The sequence below is a fragment of the Lepisosteus platostomus genome, chromosome 13 (genome assembly GCF_059453375.1).
Source record: "Lepisosteus platostomus isolate fLepPlt1 chromosome 13, fLepPlt1.hap1, whole genome shotgun sequence".
Taxonomy (NCBI): Eukaryota; Metazoa; Chordata; class Actinopteri; order Semionotiformes; family Lepisosteidae; genus Lepisosteus; species Lepisosteus platostomus.
Genome location: NC_142623.1, coordinates 731,469 through 743,647, shown reverse-complemented (window position 1 = coordinate 743,647; position 12,179 = coordinate 731,469). Strand labels below are relative to the sequence as shown.

The 12,179-nt window shown below is 56.7% G+C and overlaps 1 protein-coding gene across 2 annotated transcripts in view; it reads left to right on the top strand.

The window, feature by feature from the left end:
• Positions 1-12,179, top strand: part of kcnq4 (potassium voltage-gated channel, KQT-like subfamily, member 4) — a 38,642-nt gene that overhangs the window by 23,464 nt on the left and 2,999 nt on the right. For both annotated transcript variants that reach the window (XM_088602437.1, XM_088602438.1), the window contains 2 exons: positions 3,272-3,513; positions 3,605-3,707. In XM_088602437.1, coding sequence (XP_088458563.1) covers positions 3,272-3,513; positions 3,605-3,707 — 345 coding nt within the window. The remainder of the gene's footprint in view (positions 1-3,271; positions 3,514-3,604; positions 3,708-12,179) is intronic.

Below are 12,179 nucleotides of genomic sequence, written 5' to 3'. Positions count from 1 at the left end.
AGCCGTCTCCCAGCTGACCTGCTGGAGTTGTGCTCTTTGCCGTTGTCCTTGTTTCTGTGGGATAGACAAAGATGGGCGGTTTGGAGCAGGAGGGCCGCGGGTTCATGTATTTGTCTGCTGTAATGCTCAGAGTCACGCGGGCGCTCTTACACACCACAGGGGTTCTGGGGTGTCACACGTCCATAGTGGCTGAAGAGCTGGATGTGGCTTGCGATGCTAGTTATGGGGTTTCATTTTTGAAATGAAAGTGGGGGCGCGCCTGAGGTATGGAATCGAGCGATTCCTGAACCCCCTCCATTCCTTTAGTGCATCTTCTGCTGAAGAGGCTTCAGGGGGCCCGAGTGAAGAGTGGGGGACATCCCGCGGCTCCCCCCTCTGTCCCTGTGCTGCTCTCTCACTCTTGGGGGCTCTCCACTCGCCCTGCGCTCTCTTCCCTCTCCAGTCTGCCTCCCTTCCCTCCGTCTCTCTCCCTCGTTTCCTCTGCTCTCTGTATCTCCGCCTGGCCCCTTACCTCTCTCGCTCTCCGTTGTGTCTGTCTCAACAGTCAGCTCTTTAATAATAAGCGGAGTTTCTTCCGGATTCACGCCGGCCGCAAGCAGAGGTATCCACGGCAACCCCTAACCCTTCGCCTCTCACCCCTCATCCCTCCCTCCTCCTCACTTCTGAATGAAATAAAGCGAAGTACTACCAGCATGGCAATATTCTGAACTCAGCTCTGCTGCGATTCTTCTGATACTCTCTACGCCACACTGCCAGAAGCTTGGCAGCTGGTACAGAATGGTGTCCCGCTGTGCCAGTTTAGACAGGTGGTACTTCAGGAAGGTCACTGCTGTGCCAGTTTAGACAGGTGGTACTTCAGGGCAGAGTGGTGGCTCTGTGGCTCAGGATCTGTGCCTGTGGCTGGAAGGTTGCCGGTTCAAATCCTGCGGCCGGCAGAGGAATCCTACTCCATTGGGCCCCTGAGCAAGGCCCTTAACCCCAGCTGCTCCAGGGGTGCTGTACAATGGCTGACCCTGCGCTCTGACCCCCAGCTTCTCTCCCTGTCTGGGTGTCTCATGGAGAGCAAGCTGGGATATGAGAAAAGACAAATTCCTCATACAAGAAATTGTATAGGGCCAATAAAGTGATCTGATCTGATCTTATAGGAAGGACACCACTGTGCCAGTTTAGACAGGTGGTACCTCAGGGTCTTGTCTTATTTTGGCACTTTATGAGGAGCTGGAACAAGCAGGTGGGTTGATATCTCCCTGCATGGGCTCAGGTTGGGACAGGGATTGTTACTATAGCCGTAAATCAACAGTAAGCTTATGAAGCAATCCAGAGAACAAAACCAGACTGCAAAATATTTGTAGTGTGTTGTTTATTTGAAACGTAATGAATGTTGCAGAGCTTGCACAATGTTAGTTCCAGTGTGATTATGGGCGACAGGTTTGAGAATATCCGTGATGCGTCTGTGAGTGGAGTGCCCTTTCCCAGCTCTTTAGGAGCACAGCGACTCTCCCCAGCTGCGCAGCCAGACTGAGTCCAGAATGTTGCCCTGAGCCTGCGCTGGTACCGAGGGAATGCTGCATGAGCCGTCGGCCCCTCTGAGGGCCGGGATTTTCAGGGGGACTGGCGGGGTGTTGGACCCCTCAGTCCGACTCGCAATCCCTCCCCAGGAGCAGCCCGGCTGGAGCCTCTGTGTCTCTTGCTTGTAACGTTCTTGCCAGCTGTCAGCTCTGAGTATGACGGCAAGTTAAACCAATTATTTATTGGCAAGTGGTTTGCTACAGCAGTAATCAATCACCTCTTCCTAACGAGCCAGAGCAGCTTTGCACGCTTGATACAAGAATCAGCTGTGACTCTCCCTTCTGGGACGTGTTTGATCAGCATGTGAGGTGTCAGAGACAGGACACGGAAAACACCCGTAACCTCCAGAGACCTGGATTCGCGCTCCTCTTAACAACCTGCTTGAAAGGCTCTAAAGCTGTTTGTGTGTGTGGCGCCCTGCTGCCCCTCCTCCTGTCTCCAGGTGGGACAGGGGCTCTGCGGGGGTCTGTGCAGGAGGGAGCCCAGCAGGGGCTGAGTGTCGGACTTCTGGGATGACCAGCAGAACCACCTCGTGTGGCGGGAAAGACACAGGGCCCGCAGGTGGGGTCTGGTGAAGGGCCACGTCCCTTCAGCCCCGGAGGATGGGTTTCAAAACCCGTGATGTCTCTTGGGAAGAGTGAGACTCCCTGGCTACCTCCTCTGCGGCCACCTGCGCCTTTTCTCTGTGCGAACCAGCGAACCAGCTGCTCTGCAGTTTCAAGTGTTGCAATTGTAAGAGCTACCTGGTTCTCCAGGTCTCCAGGTTTGATGGCTCAATTCGTTTAAAAAAATGCAAACAAAGTATTTTCCTTGCAAAAGAACCAGTCCCTTAAGATTTCCCTTAAGATTTGTCTATACTATCTATACACTATGAGAAGTTTTCATCACGGCTAAAATAAAATGCACTTTTTTTGTCCATGCAATTTTTTCCAGAAGTTTTGCAAAATTCTGTGTTCCAGGGTGTGATTTTGAATAATTTACTCTTGATTTAGTCTTTAATACTTTACACATCAGAGTGCCCCCTACTGCGAGTCACTAGGAATCCTCTAAGCAATGCTTTCACAGTGCAGTAGGCATGTTAGGTGTTGCACTGTATTTCAGAGCCCTTGAAGGTTATTCTACACAATGCACAACGACAGAATACAAGTGTCTGGCCTGCATGTTGCTGAGGGTACAAGTGCCTTGGGTCAACACATCTCCATTCCAGACCCTGCGTGTTGTGCATCGCCCAGGTCTCCTTTCCTCTCTATAGCCATCATCCGTAGCTCTGCTCCTGGGGAGCCACAGGCCTGCCAAGGCTAAAGAAAATAGTTCAACAGTTGAACAGAGGGCTGGACAGCAAACTGTGTCTCGGACCCCAGCTGGAACAATAACTGCAGGGCCCTGTGGCTCCCCAGAAGCAGGAGCTGTGTGGGTACAATATTTTCACTCTCTAACCGTGCCACACATCCTGGTTTTATGATATTTTCTAAAAGTAGTGTTGGAGTAAGTTACTTTCCCAATTGGATCATATTTCTTAATTAGGAAGTTGGGGGAAATGGCCTTTAAAAGATGGTTTGGATGAGGTTGATTTGTGAAATAGTACCGACACAGCAGATCTCTGGGGCCGGGACTTGTGGGAGCTGTTTTCCCCGGCTTCTGGCCTGGCAGCTGGGCGACCCCTGCTGAAAGAGCTCTCCTGCTTCTCCTGCCCGCGGCGCAGTGGGAAGATGGGCTTCCGGGACCGGATCCGGATGAACAACTCCCGGAGCCAGGCGCTGCGCAGCAAGGCGTCCCCGGCAGCGCCCACAGGCCCGGCGGTGCCCGCGGGGGGCCGGCGCTCCCCCAGCTCCGAGAGCGTGCCCGAGGCCACCAGCCCCGGCAGAGTGCAGAAGAGCTGGAGTTTCAACGATCGCACGCGCTTCCGCACCTCGCTGAGGCTCAAGCCCCGCCCCTCGGCCGACGGTCAGCCCCCCGCCGGCGCCGCCGGGACCGCCCGGACAGCTTGCACAGCTTCCCAAAACCCTGAGCCCCCCCCCTCTCTGTGCCCCTGCAGTGGAGGCGCCCGCTGAGGATGGGGCCGAGGACAAGGCGCCCCACTGCGACGTCACCATGGAGGAGGTGATCCCCGCGGTGAAGACGCTCATCAGGGCCGTGCGGTGAGTGGGGGGCTGGGGTCCCGGCGGGGGGGGTGGGAAACTTTGAAAGAGCCTGGGGGGTCTCAGTGCAGCCCAGAGTGGCAGTGCGCCCACCAGCCCTGCTGAGGTGACTTGAGCCTTCCGATTGCGGCGCTGGCCGGTCAGTCACACCCCGTCTGGGCCCGTGGGTGGCGGGGAAGTGGGGTGAGAGGGAGAGTTGAGCAGGTGGAGACCGTGGGGCGCTGGTGGGGAGCCCAGACTCTGTCCCAGACAGAGCGTTGGGGTGCCGGCTGTGCTGTGCCCTTTCCTGCACTCCTTTCCCTCTTTCCAGAGACTCAAGATTCCTTCTCCAGGAAGGAGATTGTTTTAGAAAATAAACATCTCCCCCCACCCCCTCCACAGAAAGAATGAACGCTGCTCTTTCTGAAAAATAAATGGGGTGAATTTTCTCCTGACGGCAGCAAAATGCAGGAACATCTGGGCACAGCTGTCCTCGCTCAAACCTGCTGGGACTGGGAGCCTGACAGCCTGTGCTTGTGCTTCTCTCATGAACACGGGCGGGTGTGTGTGTTGGGGCCTGAGGAGGCTTCCTCATGGTTAAAGACCGCAGCTCTTGAGGACCTGTCAGGAGCTGTCGTCTTGAAAATGAGAAAGTCCCAGAATTGTTTGTTCCCGGACTGCTGTCGATCCCAGTGGAGTTTCATTCAGGGGGAGAAGAGAAAGGAAATAAAATTAGACTGAGAGTGACTGGGAGTCCCTGCAGGTACAGATAGAATCATGTGTGTGTTCAGCTGGACATTCCCACACACAATGAATAGTTTTGCCTGTCTGTATCTCCCACACACACGGCGTATAGGCGCCTCTGTCTATATCTCCCACACACAGTGTATAGGCGCCTCTGTCTGTATCTCCCACACACAGTGTATAGGCGCCTGTCTGTATCTCCCACACACAGTGTATAGGCGCCTGTCTGTATCTCCCACACACACAGTGTATAGGCGCCTGTCTGTATCTCCCACACACACAGTGTATAGGCGCCTGTCTGTATCTCCCACACACAGTGTATAGGTGCCTGTCTGTATCTCCCACATACACAGTGTATAGGTGCCCTGCGCTCAGGGTCTGTGTGCGTGAGAGCCCTGCGCTCAGGGTGTGTGCGTGCCTGCCCTGCGCTGAGGGTGTGTGTGTGTGCCCTGCGCTGGCCCGTACCCTTGTGCCGATACTCTCCTCTCAGGTTCAGCCGGTAGCTGGAGTTACGCAGGGGCAGTAGAGAGTGACTGTTGTCTTGAAAGGAGAGGCCGCTGTGTTGCTTTCTGCCACTGCAGACCTGAGCTCTGAGGGCTGGGGCGTGATCTCCTCTGTGCACCGCGTGTCGGGGCTGGGCTGCGTCACCAGCAGAGGGACGAGCCTTATTTACACTGCCTCCTCAATTAAGATGGATGTCTGTGAGAGCGAGAAGGTAAAATTAGTAACTGCTAAACTGCTGAGCCTTCAGTTCCAATGGAGCCTTCTAGTTTATCAAAGTCGCGCTCAGGAATGCAGAGTGTGCTGTTCGAGGGAGCCGGGGCAGGAGGAGAGAGCAGCAGCAGGGCCAGGCAGGCCTGACTGGCTCCTGGCCCTGGGCAAGGCTGTTCACTCTCTTACCCGGAGCCACAAACCCCTTCTGGACCAGGTCCTAAGCGGTTCCTCTTCATGCACTCCCAGTCCCCAGTCGGGAGAACCGCTCTGCGTGAAGGCACTTCGTTAATGCATTGCGGGCGATTTGACCGATTTAGGATAGCAGCTCCGTCAGCGGCGCGTCCCGTTTCCCGCGGGGGTCCCCAGAGCAGCTGCACATGTCCCTGGGGCTCCTGCAGATGACTGTCAGCCTGTGCGGGGGCACCTGCAGTTCGGGGTGACGCACATAACAGTCTTACCTTTCACACTGTCCTACAAACCTGCACAGCGAGAGGGCTGTACAGGGCCCCAGGAAAGTCTCTACCTGGGGCTTCACGAGAGGCTGCACTGCCTAGGTGCCTTGGGTTCGAGCCCTGGCTACACCACACCCTTGTCCTGGCACTGAACTCTTCCCAGAATGTGCTTTACACCTGATTGTGAACAATGCTGATTGTGAACAATGCGTTAAACACAGTAACCATGAGTTTTAATGGACGTATTGACCTCCACTGCTCATCACATGATAGCTGACGATAACTGACCTAGCTCACCAAGCGAGCAGCTGCAGACAGATCTGTTTCTACTGGGGTGCTGGGAGGCACCTGAAACGGGACCCTTCTGCTGTTCAGCAGCCCTGGGGCTCAGTGCTTGCTGTCTACAATCACAAGACCTGCTTTGCCAGTCAGCACTTTGTACAAACCCACTGCTGACAGAAATAAATGGGAATTTGATCTCTTTCCTTTTTTCCCTACCTGGGCTGTTTTTATTTTTGTATTTTTTTCCTGCACCTGAGAGCGTGTCATAATGAAATGTGCAGGTATCTGCAAAATGCGTGCATGAAAAAACTAAATACGCAACAAAGCAAATTAGTACGAGTCACCAAGAAAAACAAAGTCTCAGTTCCACCTCAGAGGGCCTGGCTGCTGTCTGAGCATCTGTGGGCTCTGTATGTCGCTGTGCTCGTGCCAGAGGGAGAGCTGGTGTGCCCGGCCCAGATGAGGGCTCACGCACTGGGGTGTGTGTGGGGGGGTGGGCGATCTCAAACCTCTGTACTAACACCAGAGCCAGACTTGCAGTGATCTGGAGATTGGGGGATCTCGCGCTCCTGATCACAGTGGAGATCGGGGAATCTCGCACTCCTGAGCACAGTGGAGATCGGGGGATTTCGCGCTCCTGAGCACAGTGGAGATCGGGGGATCTCGCGCTCCTGGTCATCGGGGATCTCATGGTCACAGTGGTGCTCAGGGGGCAGCTGAACATGCTGCAGTGATGAGCGCTACCTCCTCCATCCCCTTAATATGAGGTAGTAGTATAGAATTTCAGCATCTGGTTGTAATGTTTTGCAGGCATGTTTTTTGCCATGTTAGAGCAATGTCATTTGTTGTGTTCAAGGTCCAGTTTCAGGTGAGTATTCTGTCATTCTTTGGTATTTGGGTGTAAACCCCTTATGTGGTGTGACTGCTTGAAGTCTGCAGCCCACTGCCTGCATCACCAGACCCTTGATTTGTTCCTTTGAGATGCTTTGCCACACCTTCAGTCTTTCTTGCCTGTGGGGGATTTTGGACTGTTTCCTGTTCAACTAGTAAAGCAGGAATCCAGTCGTCCCCCTGTCAGATTGTCAGATAGCTCCGGCTCAGTCCAGTTTATTGTCATGTGCACAAGTGCAGTGAAATGCTTATTTGCGTGTGCGCTCCAACACAAAGAAATTAAAGAAACATTAACACAGGACAACAGCAGCAACAACAAGTTAAATAACCTACAACTTAAAGAAGTGTGTCTGAGCCAGTGGCAGGGGTAGAGTTCAGTAATCTGACAGCTTGTGGGAGGAAACTGTCTCTGAATCTGGAAATTTGTGTCTTTATGCTTCTGTAACTCTTACCAGAGGGAAGGGGGGAGAAAAATGAGAAACCAGGATGACTGGTGTCCTTAGCGATACTTCCACCCTTCCTGAGACAACAAGGTGTAAACATGTCCACATTAGAGGGGAGCTGTACCCCAGTGATGGGGCTGGCCTGATCACCCCCTGTAATGCCTTCTGGTCAGACAGCGAGCTGCTGCCGAACCCCACTGTCCTCCCACACGTGAGCCATCTCAGCAGCTCAGCGGGAACGTGTGGTGAGGACAGTGTAAGACCAAACGTTTTCAACCGTCTGAGGTAGTAAAGGCGCTGTTGTGCCTTCTTTGTAGCTTCAGTGACCCTGCGTCCCCAGATGACAGTGTGTCCTCATGTGCGTCGGACAAATACATGAATAATTTAGTCAACAATAATGGTGAAGCTTTCTTTGTTTAAATGAAGTGCGTCATGATGAAAGAAAGAGGTTTGGGAATGGAAGAAGGAAGAAGGTTTCGCTGACGCGGCGGGTTGTGTCTTTTCCCCGGAGGATGGATGTGGGTAGCAAGGCGCTATCTCTGCGCGGCGGCCCGCCTGCCCGTGAGAGATAGGGCCTGAGCGCTCCCCCGGCCGCGAGCCGCGAGGCCGTCCATCAGCGCGCGCTGGCAGCTGAAGTGCCGGCGTCCCGCGGCGTGCTCGGTGCGATAAGAGGAACGAGCTCTCGTCGGGGGGCGGTGCGGGCGGCGGATCCCTCTCTCGTCGCCTGCTCTGCGTCTGTCCCCCGGTCACCCCAAGTCACCACTGGGAGCCGGGTGTCTCCTGTCAGGTCCCCTCAGCCAGGATATGTCAAAGCCTTACACCTCGCGTGGGGAGGATAAAGACTGCAGCCGGGTCGGACGGGGGGGGAGCCCCCAGTCTGTGACCTGCCAGAGCAGAGCCGTTCGCTCCAGCAGGACAGGGGTCGGGTCAGGGTCAGGTCAGAGGGGGGAGAGCTGGGTCAGAGACAAGTTGGAGATAAACTGGACTCAGGTCCGAGACGGGCCAGACAGTTCTTGCACAGGCTGCTCCGGTGTGGGGAAACTGGGGACCGATCTGTGAGCTGGACAGTGGTGTGGAGAGACTGGTGACCGATCTGTGAGCTGGACAGTGGTGTGGAGAGACTGGTGACCGATCTGTGAGCTGGACAGTGGTGTGGGGAAACTGGTGACCGATCTGTGAGCTGGACAGCGGTGTGGAGAGACTGGTGACCAATCTGTGAGCTGGACAGCGGTGTGGGGAAACTGGGGACCAATCTGTGAGCTGGACAGTGGTGTGGAGAGACTGGTGACCAATCTGTGAGCTGGACAGCGGTGTGGGGAAACTGGGGACCGATTTGTGAGCTGGACAGCGGTGTGGGGGACTGGCTGGTGATTGATCTGCGTGCTGGACAGCGGTGTGGGGAAACTGGGGACCGATCTGTGAGCTGGACAGCGGTGTGGGGGACTGGCTGGTGATTGATCTGCGTGCTGGACAGCGGTGTGGGGGACTGGCTGGTGATTGATCTGCGTGCTGGACAGCGGTGTGGGGAAACTGGGGACCGATCTGTGAGCTGGACAGCGGTGTGGGAAGACTGGGTGGTGATTGATCTGCGTGCTGGACAGCGGTGTGGGAAGACTGGGTGGTGATTGATCTGCGTGCTGGACAGCGGTGTGGGGGACTGGCTGGTGATTGATCTGCGTGCTGGACAGCGGTGTGGGAAGACTGGCTGGTGATTGATCTGCGTGCTGGACAGCGGTGTGGGGGACTGGCTGGTGATTGATCTGCGTGCTGGACAGCGGTGTGGGGGACTGGCTGGTGATTGATCTGCGTGCTGGACAGCGGTGTGGGAAGACTGGCGGTGATTGATCTGCGTGCTGGACAGCGGTGTGGGGGACTGGCTGGTGATTGATCTGCGTGCTGGACAGCGGTGTGGGAAGACTGGCTGGTGATTGATCTGCGTGCTGGACAGCGGTGTGGGGGACTGGCTGGTGATTGATCTGCATGCTGGACAGCGGTGTGGGAAGACTGGCTGGTGATTGATCTGCGTGCTGGACAGCGGTGTGGGGGACTGGCTGGTGATTGATCTGCGTGCTGGACAGCGGTGTGGGAAGACTGGCTGGTGATTGATCTGCGTGCTGGACAGCGGTGTGGGGGACTGGCTGGTGATTGATCTGCGTGCTGGACAGCGGTGTGGGGGACTGGCTGGTGATTGATCTGCGTGCTGGACAGCGGTGTGGGAAGACTGGCTGGTGATTGATCTGCGTGCTGGACAGCGGTGTGGGAAGACTGGCGGTGATTGATCTGCGTGCTGGACAGCGGTGTGGGGGACTGGCTGGTGATTGATCTGCGTGCTGGACAGCGGTGTGGGGGACTGGCTGGTGATTGATCTGCGTGCTGGACAGCGGTGTGGGAAGACTGGCTGGTGATTGATCTGCGTGCTGGACAGCGGTGTGGGGGACTGGCTGGTGATTGATCTGCGTGCTGGACAGCGGTGTGGGAAGACTGGCTGGTGATTGATCTGCGTGCTGGACAGCGGTGTGGGGGACTGGCTGGTGATTGATCTGCGTGCTGGACAGCGGTGTGGGGGACTGGCTGGTGATTGATCTGTGAGCTGGACAGCGGTGTGGGGGACTGGCTGGTGATTGATCTGTGAGCTGGACAGCGGTGTGGGGGACTGGCTGGTGATTGATCTGCGTGCTGGACAGCGGTGTGGGGGACTGGCTGGTGATTGATCTGCGTGCTGGACAGCGGTGTGGGGGACTGGCTGGTGATTGATCTGCGTGCTGGACAGCGGTGTGGGGGACTGGCTGGTGATTGATCTGCGTGCTGGACAGCGGTGTGGGGGACTGGCTGGTGATTGATCTGTGAGCTGGACAGCGGTGTGGGAAGACTGGCGGTGATTGATCTGCGTGCTGGACAGCGGTGTGGGAAGACTGGCGGTGATTGATCTGCGTGCTGGACAGCGGTGTGGGAAGACTGGCTGGTGATTGATCTGCGTGCTGGACAGCGGTGTGGGAAGACTGGCTGGTGATTGATCTGCGTGCTGGACAGCGGTGTGGGGGACTGGCTGGTGATTGATCTGCGTGCTGGACAGCGGTGTGGGGGACTGGCTGGTGATTGATCTGCGTGCTGGACAGCGGTGTGGGAAGACTGGCGGTGATTGATCTGCGTGCTGGACAGCGGTGTGGGGGACTGGCTGGTGATTGATCTGCGTGCTGGACAGCGGTGTGGGGGACTGGCTGGTGATTGATCTGCGTGCTGGACAGCGGTGTGGGGGACTGGCTGGTGATTGATCTGCGTGCTGGACAGCGGTGTGGGGGACTGGCTGGTGATTGATCTGCGTGCTGGACAGCGGTGTGGGGGACTGGCTGGTGATTGATCTGCGTGCTGGACAGCGGTGTGGGGGACTGGCTGGTGATTGATCTGTGAGCTGGACAGCGGTGTGGGAAGACTGGCGGTGATTGATCTGCGTGCTGGACAGCGGTGTGGGAAGACTGGCGGTGATTGATCTGCGTGCTGGACAGCGGTGTGGGAAGACTGGCTGGTGATTGATCTGCGTGCTGGACAGCGGTGTGGGAAGACTGGCTGGTGATTGATCTGCGTGCTGGACAGCGGTGTGGGGGACTGGCTGGTGATTGATCTGCGTGCTGGACAGCGGTGTGGGGGACTGGCTGGTGATTGATCTGCGTGCTGGACAGCGGTGTGGGAAGACTGGCGGTGATTGATCTGCGTGCTGGACAGCGGTGTGGGGGACTGGCTGGTGATTGATCTGCGTGCTGGACAGCGGTGTGGGAAGACTGGCGGTGATTGATCTGCGTGCTGGACAGCGGTGTGGGGGACTGGCTGGTGATTGATCTGCGTGCTGGACAGCGGTGTGGGGGACTGGCTGGTGATTGATCTGCGTGCTGGACAGCGGTGTGGGGGACTGGCTGGTGATTGATCTGCGTGCTGGACAGCGGTGTGGGGGACTGGCTGGTGATTGATCTGTGAGCTGGACAGCGGTGTGGGAAGACTGGCGGTGATTGATCTGCGTGCTGGACAGCGGTGTGGGAAGACTGGCGGTGATTGATCTGCGTGCTGGACAGCGGTGTGGGGGACTGGCTGGTGATTGATCTGCGTGCTGGACAGCGGTGTGGGGGACTGGCTGGTGATTGATCTGCGTGCTGGACAGCGGTGTGGGGGACTGGCTGGTGATTGATCTGCGTGCTGGACAGCGGTGTGGGAAGACTGGCGGTGATTGATCTGCGTGCTGGACAGCGGTGTGGGGGACTGGCTGGTGATTGATCTGCGTGCTGGACAGCGGTGTGGGAAGACTGGCTGGTGATTGATCTGCGTGCTGGACAGCGGTGTGGGGGACTGGCTGGTGATTGATCTGCGTGCTGGACAGCGGTGTGGGGGACTGGCTGGTGATTGATCTGCGTGCTGGACAGCGGTGTGGGGGACTGGCTGGTGATTGATCTGCGTGCTGGACAGCGGTGTGGGAAGACTGGGTGGTGATTGATCTGCGTGCTGGACAGCGGTGTGGGGGACTGGCTGGTGATTGATCTGCGTGCTGGACAGCGGTGTGGGGGACTGGCTGGTGATTGATCTGCGTGCTGGACAGCGGTGTGGGAAGACTGGCTGGTGATTGATCTGCGTGCTGGACAGCGGTGTGGGGGACTGGCTGGTGATTGATCTGCGTGCTGCACAGCGGTGTGGGGGACTGGCTGGTGATTGATCTGCGTGCTGGACAGCGGTGTGGGAAGACTGGCTGGTGATTGATCTGCGTGCTGGACAGCGGTGTGGGAAGACTGGCTGGTGATTGATCTGCGTGCTGGACAGCGGTGTGGGGGACTGGCTGGTGATTGATCTGCGTGCTGGACAGCGGTGTGGGAAGACTGGGTGGTGATTGATCTGCGTGCTGGACAGCGGTGTGGGGGACTGGCTGGTGATTGATCTGCGTGCTGGACAGCGGTGTGGGAAGACTGGCTGGTGATTGATCTGCGTGC